This window comes from Bidens hawaiensis, unplaced genomic scaffold (assembly GCF_021521415.1).
Source record: "Bidens hawaiensis isolate Kalapana, Puna unplaced genomic scaffold, B.hawaiensis_p1.1 tig00004748_1, whole genome shotgun sequence".
NCBI classification, from domain to species: Eukaryota; Viridiplantae; Streptophyta; class Magnoliopsida; order Asterales; family Asteraceae; genus Bidens; species Bidens hawaiensis.
The window spans coordinates 412,099-428,139 of record NW_027491294.1 but is presented as its reverse complement, the minus strand read 5'-3'; the positions used below and the strand labels follow the sequence as shown (position 1 = coordinate 428,139).

Sequence of the window (16,041 nt, the reverse complement as noted above, 5' to 3'; positions counted from 1 at the left end):
TTATCATTTCTCATAGTATATTGTCAGATCTCAATGTTCATATCCTGTAAATCAGTTTCACCGGCTCCATTCCATAAAAAATTGGAACTTTGATAACATTTACAACTTTTGTATGTTTCTGAAAATCAGATTTTGGTTTGCTGTCCGTCTTAGGAAGATTGGAAAAGCTTCAATCCATGTAGCTATATCACAATAATCTCAGTCGAGTAATTAATCAAGAGCGCTTTTAGGGGAGGGTTTGGTTGTTTTAAGTTTTAGCTTCTTTATATTTTGTTTAATAGTAAGGGGTGATTTACAAATATTTAAGGGGTGATACAAAAAGCTTTAGCCAAGCCTAGATGTCCCATCCCGACTGACCCGTTATCTAACCCTTTCAACTTGCATGTTTTGCCACCTCTACAACACAAAGAGGGACCATTACACTTGCTTGCCAACATCATAATCAAAATGACGCAATCGAATTACAAACTTGATGCTTTTACATTATTTCAAAGTTATTAAAGATCTTTTCATTCCACAACTATTGATAATATCTTTTGACCATCTTTTTCCCAGTTTTTCTTTTATAACTTTCCAATAGATCAAATAGTCAAACTGCAGTTTCTTTATAAGTCCACACGCTAACACGGTGATTAGAAACAATAAAACAAGAAGGATATATAAATCACTTTCTCGTAACAGGAACAAATTTAAAACCACAACTTTGTAAATCAAATTTGAAACAATGAGCAAAGTACACAAGAAAACCTTAACAGTGACATAACTACCCTGTGGATATCAGATATCTTTCATGCAAGTCATGTTTTTTATCCACAGCATCCAGATTTCTGACCACCTTCTGAACCACCTGCTGACTGGTCTGGTTTGTTAATCTTAATTGTCTGAGGCTGCAATTAGAAAGCATCAAAATGGTTAAAACAGAACAAGATGGCCACTCTGTACGCAGGTTGTAAATCACAAGAACAATGTTATAACATTATACTCTAAATTAGGCCTGTAAACTATGCAGGAAGTTCGTTTCTGTTCGTTTATCTAACAAATGAACGAACATGAACAGAAAAATGTGTTCATTTAGTTAAACGAACAAACATGAACACATGTCTCGTACGTTCATTTATGTCCGCTCATTTACATTCATTTATGTTCGTTAGTTTATGTGTGTTTAAGTTCGTTAGTATATTCATTTGTTTTTATGCCTATAACGACTTCGTCTAGTTTTAATAAACCTTAGGCCAAGCAAATTGTTCTTCACATTATTTATAACTGGTTCAGCTCCATTATGTAACTATGTAAGTTCATCTATGTTCAGCTATCTTCGTTCGTGAACTGTTCATTTATTATGTTAACGAACGAACATAAACAAACACCAACATGCTCGTTTTCTTAACGAACAAAACAAACCAGGAAACCCACTTCTTTAGTTGTTCATGCTCGATCAATTGTTCGGTTAAAGTTAAACAAATGAACACGAACATGCTCCGTTCGTGATCATTAGGTTCGTTTACAAGCCTAATCTAAATCACTTGAACAAAAGGATTTAGAAGGTTGTAAGCATTAAAAACACACGTTTACCTCCGGCTTTGTGTCAGTTTCAGAAAGTCTTTGTTTTATATCCCGACCTATCGAGTAGAAAACATCTTCCACATTCATATTTGTTTTCGCACTCTGTTTGAAATTCAAATAATAATATTAATGCAAGTAGCAATTTAATCATGTACCAATAATGTTTGACCAGCGATAGAAGCGTGACTTACAGTTTCAAAGAATTTGATTCCATATTCATCAGCAAGTGCCTGACCCTTTGATGTAGGAACAGCCTAAACAGTTTGATTTCACCAGTTCAGCACGTGTGTAATATATATACCATAAAAAAATCAGAATTTAAAAATCTAAACAAAGTGCAGACTGCAGACCCGTTTGCTTTCGTCCATGTCAGCTTTGTTCCCAACCAGTATCTTGTTTACATTATCAGACGCATGCTGTTCGATGTTACGAATCCAATTCCTTATGTCTAACAAACATATAAATCATAATATTTCTTTAAACCAATGAAGGCGAAAATATTATAAAAAATAACCAACTAAAGAGTTATATGCAATTACTGTTGAACGACGATTCATCGGTTACATCATACACCAGCAGTATACCCATAGCCCCACGATAATACGCTGCACAACATCAACATTAATAATAATAAAAATAAAATACCAACTTCAGAAATTGTATAAATATAAATAAAGAGTTACCAGTTGTGATTGTTCGGAACCGCTCTTGACCAGCAGTGTCCCAGATTTGCAGTTTGACTCGTTTTCCATCAAGCTCAATGGTCCTTATCTTAAAATCAATACTACATAGGTAAAAAAAATCAAAGCATTAAATAATTAATTAATTATGAGCATACCCTGTGACAATTTATAAAATAACTGAAAAACATACGAACCCTATGGTCGTAATGAAGCTAGTGGTGAATGATCCATCTGAGAAACGTAAAAGAAGACAACTTTTACCAACACCTGCAGAAGAATAAATACACAATAATAATAATAATAATAATAATAATAATAATAATAATAATAATAATAATAATAAATGACCCTAATTACAAAATCAGAGGCAGATTCAATGGCGAAAATTGAGATCTGGTTAATGGAAACAATACTACGTACCGCTGTCGCCGATTAAGAGGAGCTTGATGAGGTAATCGTAATCCGCACGAGCTCTAGCTGGTGGAGCGGCCATTTGAATTGATCAAAATGGACCAGAAGAAGAAACCCTAGGAGAGCTTGTTGCTTCTGATCTTGTTTCTCTGAGTATCAAAATTGGGGGAAAATCAAACATAAAATTGAAAACTTAACAGAACAGGTTTATACATAAGGAATGTTTTAACTTTTTTTTTTTAAATATTGTTTTGTTTCCTTTATTAATGAAACTTTAGTCCTGGGTTTTCAGTTTAAAATTTAAATACTTTGTAACCTCGTTCTTAATTCGATTAGTTTGTCGGTTTTTGGTTTGTTTTAGTTAATTTCGGTTAATTACGATAATCAAACTTGGGATAAAATTTTTACTTAAAATACATGAAATGATATAAATACATGACATGATGGTATAAACATGAAATACAAGAAATGAAAGTATAAAAGTTAAAAATATATGAAAATACATATGATTTCGTTCGGTTAATTTATGTTAACCGTGTGTACAAAAGAAAAAAAAGATAATTGCTTTTCGATTTAGTTTCGTCGGTTTCGGTTTAGTTTGGTTATTGTTCGCCTCTAATTTTCATGGTATCAAAACGTGATCTCAACCAACACCGCCACAAATAATCCTAAAAGGCCATGGCCGGCATCGATTGTTCTCGCTCTATTCCGAGAAATAAAGAAGATTAATACAAGATGTTTTCTAAAACATCTTGCCAACGACAATAGTAAAACGACACCATTCACCAATTGGGGGGGGGGGGATCTCACACGAGTTGCGATTGTATTGTTTACTTGGGTGCAACCAATCATATAATTTATCGAGGCGAGTTGCTTGAACATGTAACATCATATTCTCATGGGTTGTTTGAATCAGTTGTCATATCTATGTTATGAGAAAAGACAGAACTACCTTATTAGGAGGAACCAAGATAGGTAGAGTGTTAAACGTTCCGAATTTTTAAGTGCAACTTATTGTCTGTTCACCGATTAGCGGATGATCTTTGTGAGCCTTGATGTTTTGCCCCGACTTCTTTGTCGTGCGGGACTTGGAAGCAAGGAATGTGATTGGAGTAGGCCAATGCGATGGTGGTCTTTACTGAATGGGAGGCATGAAGGAAAAATGGAAGGCTATGATAAAGAGTTAACGAGCACTGTCACGTGGCATAAGAGAAGATCACACTTCAGACGACAAATTTTCTCATGCAAGCATTCTTAAAAAGTATATAATTTGTTTCAAAGACAAGATCCAAATTTTGAATAGTTTGCTAACCTAAAATTTTAAAACCAAAACTGAAACCAATTTCAGTTTTGGGATTTTTAAATCTGATTTGAATACCTAACGCCTCAAAAAGAATCCGAGAATAACACGAAACTACATTTGAAATAGACTATATGGCTTTTTCTATGTCCTCGGCCGTGAGACACACACTCGAACGACCAGATTTAACTGTCTAGGTATATGCCATGAGAAGAACATAAAGACATAAAAAGATACCACAAAAATACACAAAATACATGTCTTGGAGGCTAGACAAACCAAATCACAAAGCTTATTATGTTTAAATATTAAAACTCTTTTTCACAGAATCAATCATATGAATAAATAACAGCAATATGCACTTCTGATACAACATATCATGAATCTGTTTACAGGCCAGGTGGGCGTGGAACATCTTGCCACCCTGTACAATGCTGGAGTTTATGTCTGAGCTCCTTTGTTGCAGGTGCAACCGTCAATATCTGGTAATATTGGCTTGGATGAAATGGGTCACTTGTTGCGGTTGGTTCCAATAAGCCCGATTGAGTACCATCCATAAACAAATCACCCTCAGATATAATGCAGCCCGTGCAGGGTTCCTCTTTGTCAGCTGCCTACACAACATAATACAATCTTATAATAATTATGCACAAAAGTAAAAATATCATGAGAATATAAAATTACCTTCTCAGTAAGATATTTAAATGCCACCTTCTTTTGACCCGCTTCGTATATGTTGCATTGTGAGTATATCTGAATCAGTAAGTTATATCATAATTAGTTAAAAATATATGTGCTCAGTGCTCTGCTAGGTATATCTTAATCAATAACTATATCATAATTAGTTAATTACATATGTGCTTTAAGAACTAGGGGTGTGCATGGGTACGTTGTAGGCTCAAACCGAACCAAAAACCGAAAATTCGGGTTTTGAGTTTTTAAAAACTGTTCTGTTTGGGTTTCGTTTTGGGTTAGCTTTGGTTCAATTTTGATTTTTTCGGTCTTACCACTTGCTCATTTGGGCATGAAAATTTTTTGACAAAAAAAGGCCCAAAATAATGAATTTGGATCGAAAACTTTGGGCTAAATCTTTTTGTTACTTAATAATTAACTGATTATTATATGTTCGGGCTAATATAATTGGGTTACACTATTTATTAAATTCTTAAAAATTACTTAGCATTCAAACTAAAAAGAAAAATCCACAAATTCGGTTCAATTAAGTTTTATTTTAATTACATTTTAAACCAAAATGGAACCAATACCAGACAGTCGGTTTTTGTTTGGATTCGGTTAATCCGGTTACGGATTGTTTTTTCGGTTTAATGCACACCCCGCTAAGTACAGATATAGAAAACATAATTTACAATTTATGAGCAGCAATTTGACCTGTGATTCAACACTGGCACACACAGCATAAATGCCCCAATTACTGGTGTAATTGTTATACAGGTGCACTCTAGCAAACCTGACTCGTGGATGTCGTTGACGGGTCCCATCAAAGAAACAATGGTGAATAGTTACACACATACATCTATCACCACAGTTGGAAGCATCCCCTCCAATAAGTATTGTTTTGTCATGGTTTGAAAAGTGACACCTAAATGACATAACAAGAAGTTCAAATAACTGTCCAAACAGTATCAACTAAAACAAAACGCGTTACCAAACACCACCCTAGAGTAATTAGTTACCGGGAAATGGTGATATTTGTGCTTTCGCGGGTAATATCAATCAACCCGTCTGCATAATCTTTGAGGCTACAACGATCGATCCATATGTGTTTTGAATTGGGCTTGATTTGAATGGCGTCTACATCGTGTCCTCTACCGCCTTCAAACTCTAAGTTGCATATGATCACATGTTCACATTCTTTTAGCCTAAGTCCCTTGCCCGTTAGCTTAATCCGTTGCCCCCGCCCATCAATGGTCTTGTAAGATGAAACACTCAAATGAGATGAAAGCTCAATGGTGCCCGACACTTCAAAAACAATCCATAGAGGTTCTTTCTTTCGGCATCCGGCCCGTAGTGATCCAGGCCCGTCATCTGCAGCAGATACAAAACTTAAAACTGCGTCTTTATTGAACGTGCTCCATGAACTCTCGGTAAATATATGTATACGTGTACGTATGTATGCAGTAAGAGTTCTACGTATAAGCCAGTTTTTTGTGAGAACCGAAAGAACAAAACAGATCATTCATGTTTTCAATTTTAAAAAATTTATAATACAAGAAAATGGACAATACGCAACGTTTATTCATCTCTTCTAATATCTAATACTATAGAAAAAAATAAACATATTTCGTTTATTTATAAAACCTACACATGTGTATTTCCTACACAACATGCGCATGTGTCCGTAAGTAGTTGAAAATGAACCAAAAACATATGAACAAATTAGTTTTAATGGTGAAGAAACACCAAACTTGAACGAAAATGCACGGGGCCGAGCTCAAATTTTGGGAGACTCAAATTTCCGAACAAAAACAGGAAAATCTGCACTACTGAGCAAAAAAACACGGGCAAACGTTTTTAAAAATAAGAACATAGAAAATAGTAACCGGTTTAGGTTTATTCTTTTTGTTCTCATAATATAATTTAGTCTTTAATTATTTTAATCTTCAACCTCTAATCCTCTATGTATACATATTCCCTGTCAATTTATTAACTAACTGTAAAATTGACAAAAGATTGGGCTATTATCCTCAACACAATTAAGAAATCTTATACATGACATCACAAAACCCTAACTATTTAACAATTCGATAACTAGAATCGAGCATAATTATTATTATTAACTAGTCTGACTGACTGACTGACCTGAGAGTGTTGTGACATGATACAGCGCCCCGTGATGTCCACCGACGGTGAAGTGACCGAATCCCTCTGCTTGACCGGCAAGTGCTCGCAGGCTACAGTCGACATGAGAGTAACAAGGCACTGATACCGCTGCCATTCAGGATATTATGGTTACAACCAACACGGGATTTGTCATTTTTTGCTCACCCATGCAATGATTGAGACTCAGCCGACAGTTTGTTTGCTATAACAAATCAGGTAAAATCGGTTGCCACTTGGCACAAGAAGGGCGGTTACGGTTCGGTTTAACGGTTTTTTTAGGTTAAACCGTGAGTAAACGCTACCAAGGTTTTTATTTATTTATTTATTTATTTATTTATTTTTATTGAAAATTGAAACGCTGAATTTTAAACCTAACAGTTACTAACTGTTTGGTTTCATGGTTTTCGCTCATGGGGACAAGTTTTTGAGCATAACGCATGACATATATAAATGATTAAATTCATTATTTTTTAGGCTTTGCCTAAAAAACTGCGTAAAATGAACGATTGTGGCTTATCGGGCTTGTGAAATGATGGGTCATGAGAGAAGAGAATGAAGATTGTGAGTGCGACTTATTTTATGAAGCTTTGTTTGTTTGAACCGGTAATATATTTTATCTTTTGAGATAAGTAGTTTTTGCATCCCAGTAATAAAATGGTGGATGCACTTTGCAACTCTGGTTTGAAAAACAACCACTTATGCCCCTAACGTCTACAAAAGCCTCCACTTTAAGTTCGGCCACCAACGTAGTTTGCCCAACCGTTTGAAAAATGTTGCAATTACCTTTCCAATCAAGTTTGAATTGATCAAATTGGTCCAGAAGAACCCCTAAGAAAGCTAGTAACTTCTAATCGTCTTCCTTTTAGTATCAAAATTGGAAAAAATCAAACACAAAATTGAAAACTTGTATAGTTGAAGAGATTTATATATAATGAATGTTTCTTTTTATATATTATTTTGTTTCCTTTATTGGTGTAACTTAGTCCGTTAAGCTACGTTTTTAGTTTATATACTTTGTAATCTCATTCTCAATTTTAATCTATTAACACACTAACCTTTCATTATTTTCAATTGGGGTGTGCACTGTTCGATTATTAACCTCAACTGAATTAACTAATCGGTTTCCAATTAATCGATTCAGTTAATTTGTTGATTTTTGATTGGGTTAAGTTAATTGTGGTACAATTGTTGCCGTTAATGGACTAGTTTAGGGATTTATGGGTTTATTATCTCTTGCGTTTTAGGTTAGCCTTCATAGATCACATTTAGCACATAAAAATGTGTAATATCTCAATGTATTAATTAATATATGGCATAACTGCATAAGTGCAATTCTATTTGTGGTCTTAAGGGAAGGACCATTCCCTGCCACTATCTTGATATATTCAGCCATTTAGGTGGTGATCTTGTAGGTCCCATTTCTTTATGATCGTTATATACTATTGTTATTTTGTCTTAGCCTGTGTAGATGCAGTCCTTTCTCTATCGGTTTGTTAATTGGGGTGTTATCCCTGCAAGCCCCCTAGTCAGTTGGTGTGGGATGTGGTTACTTTTTTAATGTTGTCTTTTTTGTGAGGGCTTCATTTGGATTGCCAAACTATTATTTTAATTTTACTTAATCCGGAAATACAGCTAGCAGTTACAGGCTATCATTTGTTTGGTTTTCTTTTTAAAACTCATTTTCACCTACTCATTTCACATTTTCATCTATCTTCTTCTTCTAAGCATCTTCTTTGATAATGTGTTCTTCTAAGCATGATATTCGTGTTTTGATGAATGAGTTTAATATCCCTTGGGATTTGAAACCGCTAATGCACGTCGAAACCTGAACACCGATCTATCCTTTCACAAAGGCACGTTTTCTCTCAATGTTGATCTTTTTTGGGTTTTGAATTGTTGGATTCCCTTTAATAAGTTTTTGTTAAAAAATCTTGATGCACTTTAATATGCACATTTCTTAATGTCATCCTTTGGCTATTGCTCGAGTTATCCATTATGAAATCCTTTGTCTATCTTTGGATAGAACTTATTGCTTGACCCAATTTAGGGCTTTTTATTGTTTGTCCTGGCCAAATATTCGTTTATTTTCGAGAAACGACATAATGTCATCCTTGCTACTTATTCCCCCCACCAATCTTCATGATTGGAAGAGTTGTTTCTTTTTCTTGAGGATCGTTGCCTTCCGAAACACATTAAGACATTCTCTTGATGAGGCTGTCACAGACAATGCTCCAGACAAATCTGAAATAAACCGGTGCTTTTCGAACTTGTTGAAGACAAATCCCCATGATATAAAAGCCTAACCCAAAGGTGTGTTATGGGCTCGTTTAAGTAGGAGTTGGTTTAATGAGGATACTATTCTTACCATGATCATGGTAAGTTTTATGTTCTTAGTTTACTTTATTTTCTTTTTTCTTAGATACTTATCTTGTTTCGTTGCTTGTCTCTTGTTTTGTTACTAGAGATGGATCTTCGCTCAGTCTGAAGTTAAAGAGCGTCAAGAATGTGAAAGTCAGAGAAGAGCCTTTGGTTGAAGGCGATGCTTAGTTTTTGGAGCAGACCAAAGCCCACCATCCACCCTGTACAACAGCTATATTTCTTCCCGCCTTGTTACTAAAGGCTCCACGAGTATTTGTTGATGATGCTTCTAAATTCATGGTTCTACCTACTAATGTTGTCTCTAATCATGCGACCGTGAACTTAACTTTAGGTGATCCTTTCTTATCAACTGATCAGGTGATAATTCTTTTTGAGACAAGTTCAACTTTTATTGATTATGAAGCCACTATTTTTTAAATGTTCTTTGTTTTGGCTAAAAAGATGCTTTAGTGAATTTGCTTCAAAGACTACAACTTTCGAGGATGCTTCAAAACATGTTGCTCTTTCAAAGAAAGTGGTTGTTGCTTTTGCCTTACTTGCCTATGATGAAGTTACTTATGGATATGTCTTTGATTGCCTTTTGATCTTCTCGCAAGTGCTTGTTCCGTGAACAATCAGCCTCTCAAGCCCTTCCTTTCAATCAGTGCTCCTCTCAGTTTCGTTTATAGTATCCCAAACACATCAACAAGACGTGAGAATGTGTACCCCAAGAGTTGGTACACATGATCATTTTAAAAAAAGGTTGTCCAACTGGTCAGTTTTATAACCGTCCCACCCTCCCATCACGCAGATTAGTGACGTGGCGATCATCTCCACTATATGTTTACATACAATTGGTTAAGCCGTTAACAAAATTAACCAATTATCAACTATTACACCCGCCAACCCTCATCCTTTCTCGTTCTTTGACAACCTACCTTCAAACCCGCTGCCATTGTGGCACCGCCACCACCACTACCACAACAACCACCAATGTCACCTCTAACTTCAACAAGATGAACGCAAATCAATCCTCTAATAAACAATTGCAACAGGAACGCAAAGCTCTTGAACCTACACTTGAGGAAATGGATGGTGATGAGGAAGAATTGAAGAAACAAATCCAACGATTGAAGGAACAAGGAAGATAACTCAAGGAAACGAATAGAAAGCTGGAGCATGATAAAGCGATCAGGGAGAGAATCGAAAAAGGATCATCTTCCACGTCCACCGGTTCCAATTCAGGTAAGTTACTCTAACAACAACAACAATAGCAGTAACAAGACCGCCATGGGTTGTGCAATCAGCCCCTCAATCACCCCCTCACCCACGGCATTCCTCGCGTTTACAAGCACCTCCTGCCCCGAGGCGATCCTCATGTATTTGTCGGAACCGCCATCACGTAACAACTGCTCATTATTAATGTATTATTTTAACCGTTCAAGCGTTGCCCTCAATGTGTATATTGAATGTTAGGTTAACGTACACGGATGAGATTAGAGAAAATGAAGAAACAGAGGCTTTGTATGTCAATTTGCTGCAAATCTTGTGTTGGATATTGAATAAAGTCAATAATTCGTTGATAGTATCTTCGTGTAATTGATTGTTTGAGTTTGTTAAACCCGGTTAGAGTTTCGTCTAATGGAGGAACAATGTTAGATGTATGTTTCCTTGATGTTGAGGTGTCTACTATTGAAAAATGAGAGCTCATCCAGTATCACCATCTCATCTATAACTTTTCGACTTCATCATAGAGTTTTCAAGTTTTGATCTTACAATTACCGCCCTTATCATCATTGTCTTTCTTGATAAATACTGCTTTAAATTTTCAAGTAATCAGGATGTTTTTCACATCTCTTGGCATGTCAACCAAATGTAGATGTGCTTTTTACAACCAAGTATGCCGCCAAATTAGCCGAGCAGTACTTGCATCTTGCCCTTTTGTTCTCGTCCTCAACCGTAAACTTCTCAAAATTAACCCACAAGCCACTCTTTTTAGAACCTCTTTTCTTTTTAGAACTTTTCATTTTACTTTTTGTTTTTTGGGTTTCCCGTTTCAACATGTGGTGAGTTCCTTTAATCTCTGTGTGAGATTCGTCAGTCAATAAATTTTTGATATTATTTGAATCCACCTATGTTTAATTAAGAATAAAACACCAAGTTATTAAACACATATATTTGAACACATCCTCATTTTCACATTAATTTTTGAATGCATATATGTTGATAGGGCATGTATAAAATGAAAACCCATTTGAGTTGAGAAAATCTATGAAAACCCTATGGAACATCGTTTTTTTTGTTTTTTACATATGTAACATATGCTGTTACATTTAATATAAAACATCAAAAAATAAAAAATAAAAATTGGCTCACACTATTTTTACATTTTTTTAACTTTCAAACATATTTTTCAGGAGAAAGAAAATATAACTTTACTTTCACATTTTTATTAACTTTAACCGTGGACAACAAGTTTCAAACTTTAATTAAATACATGTGATTGAGAATGAGTTTATTGAGTTTTCATAACTTAAGTAGGTTTTTATTTTATTCTAACCTATGTTGATATGTTATCACATATGTTGTATATACAGTCGGATGTCAAATTTGTAGATAATAAATAATCACATATGCTTTTTTAAGTCATTCACATATTAAAGCACATATCATTTGTTCAATAAGGCTAAGATTTTGAGAAACTTTTTTTTAATTGCCAATAAATAGAGAATTTCCTAGTTACTTCGTAAGGGTGACCCAATAACAAAATGCCATCGGCAGCTGGCACAACCTAATCGAACAGGACACTAAACACCTCCAAATTATACAAAGATCTCAGTCTTCCATCACTCCTCTTCACTTACATAGATTTTTCTCCTCATCTCCCCCTTTCACAAATTGTACCATGTGACCTACCCAAGCGATTGCTCACTCTTCTTCACCAACTGCAACCTTGAATAACTATCTATCACCAGGGCTTACAATGCTCTAGTCTCTATACTTCATCTTCTCCATACTTTATCTATGTTTTCTTGGGTTTTGGATCTTTCTGTGCTTTAGGAACTGGCAATCTGTTCACCAGCTTCATTTATTAATGGGCGTGTTGATTATTATGAAAAAACTTAGCTTGTTCTGTATTGCAGAGGATAGACATTACTTGTAGGTTACACGCACTCATCATGGATGGAATGCTTTGGTTTACATAATCGAGTTTATAAATACCATGCTTTCGTTCACCGTGATAGCGTTGATTGGTTTTGGATGGCCTTATTTTAAACCATTCTTGTTAAAAAGGGAAGAGAAGGTTTTGATGATCGTGATCACGCTTCAGGTTTTGGCTAACGTAGCGTTCGTATAGTGATCGGCGAAACCAATCCTATTTACAAAGACGGGTGATGTGGAATCAAGCATCTTTGTTGGCAGACTTCATCTGTTGTTGTGCCGTCATATTCCCTGTTGTATGGCCGATGGAAGTCGTTTTCAAGAACCGATGGGAAAGCTGCTAGAAATCTGAAGGTGTTTAGGGTGTTTTGTATCGAAATTATTGGTTTTTTCTTTGAGTGAAGTTACCAATACTTAATATTTGAAATAAAAGGATCCAATTACAATAGAGAGACAGGTAAGCGGGCAACAAGCTGCGGCGCCATCCCCTTTTGAATGACAAATCGATCCTACTGAAAACAAAGTTATCGTTCTTCGGCGTCGTTGAGATACTGTGTACGGCTCGGTGAACTCTTTTTAAAAAATGTAGCAGCATCGGGGGCAAGAGACCCAACTGCAACGAAAGCAAAAGGAACGAAGGCGTGTTGAATCTCAACACACGCCTACTCGTGCTTAGCAATTGTTGTTCACAAGTTGGTGTTTTTGCGCCGAAGATCTTTGTAGTTTATAAGGATCAATGGGCGTGAAGTGCAGAGGAGGAATAGCCAATAGTGTGTTCTATTTGGTGATGTTTTACATGTTTAGGTTAGTTGATAACTTTGTTGTTGACTATATATGGAGGTGAATATGAAGAAGTAGCTGAGATGGTTAAGGATAAAAAGTTTCAGTTTTGAAATGGTATATCATGAATACTTCAACAATTTGTGTATAAAATTGTATTTGTGTATAAGTATATTGTATACACATAATATATGTATTTAAGAGTTTTGGGACAAAATGATATTTAGCCTTCTTTGAATTAATAAGACTTTTAGCCTCCTAAAATGATATTTGTAATCCTAAGTGTACAAAATATCTAGCACGCAACATGTGTATTTACAGCAAAAGTATACACTGTATATGTTTGGAATTACCAATGTAAAACAACCAACCTCATCTAAGGCTATGTGTAGCGGGAGACTAAGAATTAGGGGGGATAAGTGACACGTGGTGTCTAGTCAGCAAAATAAAAATTTTTGTTTTAGAGGTATAATGGTGTTGTATGGGTGATTTTCACACATGGCGGGCTACCAATGGTCACATTACCTTTCATCAGAAAAGAGAAATTCTCGTCACCTCTCTTATCGCGAGGGGGAAGGGGGTGTTCCTCCAAAATTTCGCCCCTTGTCGCCCAACATACCGCCCACTAAGCATGCGATTATGAGTTTGTACAACTTAAATACACCGTTTTTATTTCTTCCTTGTTCTCGCATCTCTGCCTATTTAATCTTTAAAACAATATCTTTCCGCATAGTCAACACTCTTGGATTCGTATATATTATTATTGTGACATTGTTGAAAAGTAACATGATTTTCCTTACCATTTGATGTATAACCTGAACAATAAAATAAACATACATAAATTGTTTGATAAGTAATTACTTAATGTTTATCACACTTATTTCAAAGATATAAAAAACTCTGATTTTAAGTTTGGTGACGTAAATTTACGCAAAAAGATGTTAGTATATAAAAGTTATGAATGTTCTTAGGATCTAGAATTTGAGTGGCCAAACGTGTTACCCTTCTTAGAACTAATAATAAGACTTTTAGCCTCCTAGAATGGATTGAAAACCAAACTTCACATTTTGAACTCGTCAGATAATGAAATAAACCAGACCAGCATAACGACAATGAATAGATGCATAAGTCAACCAGACCAACACCTACATATGCCAGCTATACTCATGTATAAATGGATAAGTATATAATGTCAACTCTCTCTTAACTACTGTAAAAACGTAGACATATTTTATCTCACCCGTTATTTAGACCGCGCCTGTCACTAAAAATGATTGTTTTGGGGAAAACTGTCACCGCAATTCTCCTCCTCTTCCTTTTCGCTACACCGTCCACCGCGGCCATCAAATCCATCAAGATCCAATCCGATAACCGACCCGTGATCCTCTTCCACAAGTTCGGGTTCACACATACCGGCAACCTCTCCATCACCATCTCCAACGTGTCAGTCACCTCCACGGATTCCTCATATGATCCGTCACTCATAGGCTTCTACCTTCTTTCGGACTCAACGCTGATCCAACTCTTGCAACAAAGCCCCACTCTCTGCCTCATGGATCTCATGTTCGTCTCACTCTTTTTCACTTTCCGAGATCTCTCTCCCTCACAGTCTTCCTACCATAACTGGTACCCTTTGACCAACCCAAACGAATACGCACTCTTCTTTATCAACTGCAATCCACAAACACTCGTCACCATGGACGTACGCACCGAGCTCTACAACACCGAACACGGAGCTACCAAAAACTATCTATCAGTTGGGTTAACGCAGCTCCCGTCTCTGTACTTCATGTTCTCCATACTTTATCTGTGTTTTCTAGGGTGGTGGTTCTCCGTGTGCTTTAAAAACCAGCGGTTCGTTCACCAGATTCATTCGTTAATGAGTTTGTTGCTTCTTTTTAAGGCACATAGTATGTTTCGTGCAGCGGTGGATGAATATTATGTGAAGGTTACAGGTAATGATCCTCTTGGACGGAATGTTTTGTTTTACTTATTCCGGTTCATCAGTTCTACGCTTTTGTTCACTGTGATCATCTTGATCGGTGCCGGAAGGTCGTATTTGAAACCGTTCTTGCAAGCCAAGGAAAAGATAGTCTTTATAATTGTGATCCCATTTCAGGTTATATTTATTGTTATTTTGATTTATCATTTATCTTTTGGTTTTGTTTGTTATATATACTTCTGATTTTCGGTTTTTCAATATACAGAAAATATGATATTCAACAATAGTGTTTTGTTTCTTTGAATTCCTTTGCAGGTTTTGGCTAATGTAGCTTCCATAGTGATCGATGAAACCGGCCCTTTTAGTAAAGATTGGGTGACATGGAATCAAGTATACATGTGGTCTGATGCCATCTGTTATTGTGCTATTTTCTTTCCCATCGGCTGGTTGATTAAGTCGTTGAATGAGCTTTCTAATACTGATCAGAAAGCTGATAGAAAATTGACTCTATATGTGCGGTTCTATCGCTTGGTTTTCGGATATTTCTTTTTCACAAGGATTGGTGTTGTTGCACTCATGACCATTTCAACTTATGAGTACCAATGGGTGTCTATTGCAGCAGAGGCAGTGGCCAATCTTGTGTTGTATTTGGTGATGTTTTACATGTTCAGGCCGGTTGAGAAAAGCGCGTATGTTGTTCTTGAAGATAAAGAAGCATCTGGGATGGCGAAATGATTAAGAGCTTAAGCTTTGAAAACTTCATGACGTTCTCCGAATATGTGTATATATATATATATATATATATATATATATATATATAAATCTCAGCTCACTTGTCATTAATTTTTGTTTCATTGTTTCGGTGGTTGCAATGTTCATTCTTGAGTAATACCATGTTGAGTAATCTGAGAAAGCACACAGAGAACCACCACCCTAGAAAACACAGATAAAGTATGGAGAACATGAAGTACAGAGACGGGAGCTGCGTTAACCCGACTGAT

The 16,041-nt window shown here is 35.9% G+C and overlaps 3 protein-coding genes across 4 annotated transcripts; 1 reads left to right on the top strand and 2 right to left on the bottom strand.

Moving 5' to 3' along the window:
- Positions 1-477: 477 nt before the first annotated feature.
- On the bottom strand, positions 478-2,921 carry LOC143627891 (ras-related protein RABE1c-like). 2 transcript variants are annotated; one of them, XM_077097604.1, is made up of 8 exons: positions 2,667-2,921; positions 2,441-2,513; positions 2,247-2,347; positions 2,103-2,168; positions 1,914-2,011; positions 1,755-1,817; positions 1,567-1,665; positions 478-887 (listed from the first exon to the last, which is right to left on the bottom strand). In XM_077097604.1, the coding sequence occupies exons 1-8, from the start codon at positions 2,737-2,739 to the stop codon at positions 807-809; spliced, it is 654 nt and encodes a 217-aa protein (XP_076953719.1). In that variant the 5' UTR covers positions 2,740-2,921; the 3' UTR covers positions 478-806. The 2 variants fall into 2 exon arrangements, with proteins under 2 accessions (XP_076953719.1, XP_076953720.1); XM_077097605.1 differs by having other exon boundaries at positions 484-887; positions 1,573-1,665; positions 2,667-2,917.
- A 1,260-nt stretch (positions 2,922-4,181) lies between these two features.
- LOC143627889 (putative pectate lyase 4) lies at positions 4,182-6,916 on the bottom strand. The gene is made up of 5 exons (XM_077097603.1): positions 6,778-6,916; positions 5,652-6,003; positions 5,347-5,557; positions 4,642-4,710; positions 4,182-4,571 (listed from the first exon to the last, which is right to left on the bottom strand). The coding sequence occupies exons 1-5, from the start codon at positions 6,911-6,913 to the stop codon at positions 4,347-4,349; spliced, it is 993 nt and encodes a 330-aa protein (XP_076953718.1). The 5' UTR covers positions 6,914-6,916; the 3' UTR covers positions 4,182-4,346.
- Positions 6,917-14,368: 7,452 nt separating this feature from the next.
- On the top strand, positions 14,369-15,822 carry LOC143627888 (protein CANDIDATE G-PROTEIN COUPLED RECEPTOR 7-like). Its single transcript, XM_077097602.1, has 2 exons — positions 14,369-15,217; positions 15,356-15,822. The coding sequence occupies exons 1-2, from the start codon at positions 14,369-14,371 to the stop codon at positions 15,773-15,775; spliced, it is 1,269 nt and encodes a 422-aa protein (XP_076953717.1). The 3' UTR covers positions 15,776-15,822.
- The last annotated feature ends 219 nt before the right edge of the window (positions 15,823-16,041 follow it).

What these genes read in the sequence shown, in the direction of transcription:
- LOC143627891 (XM_077097604.1), bottom strand. Translation starts at nt 2,739, where the DNA reads ATGGCCGCTCCACCAGCTAGAGCTCGTGCGGATTACGATTACCTCATC. An exon ending in AGCTTCATTACGACCATAGG is followed by an intron (nt 2,348 to 2,440) that starts GTTCGTATGTTT and finishes TTACCTATGTAG; the next exon opens with TATTGATTTTAAGATAAGGA. An exon ending in GTTCCGAACAATCACAACTG is followed by an intron (nt 2,169 to 2,246) that starts GTAACTCTTTAT and finishes GATGTTGTGCAG; the next exon opens with CGTATTATCGTGGGGCTATG.
- LOC143627889 (XM_077097603.1), bottom strand. Translation starts at nt 6,913, where the DNA reads ATGGCAGCGGTATCAGTGCCTTGTTACTCTCATGTCGACTGTAGCCTG. An exon ending in ACAAATATCACCATTTCCCG is followed by an intron (nt 5,558 to 5,651) that starts GTAACTAATTAC and finishes TATGTCATTTAG; the next exon opens with GTGTCACTTTTCAAACCATG. An exon ending in TTAAATATCTTACTGAGAAG is followed by an intron (nt 4,572 to 4,641) that starts GTAATTTTATAT and finishes TATGTTGTGTAG; the next exon opens with GCAGCTGACAAAGAGGAACC.
- LOC143627888 (XM_077097602.1), top strand. Translation starts at nt 14,369, where the DNA reads ATGATTGTTTTGGGGAAAACTGTCACCGCAATTCTCCTCCTCTTCCTT. An exon ending in TAATTGTGATCCCATTTCAG is followed by an intron (nt 15,218 to 15,355) that starts GTTATATTTATT and finishes ATTCCTTTGCAG; the next exon opens with GTTTTGGCTAATGTAGCTTC.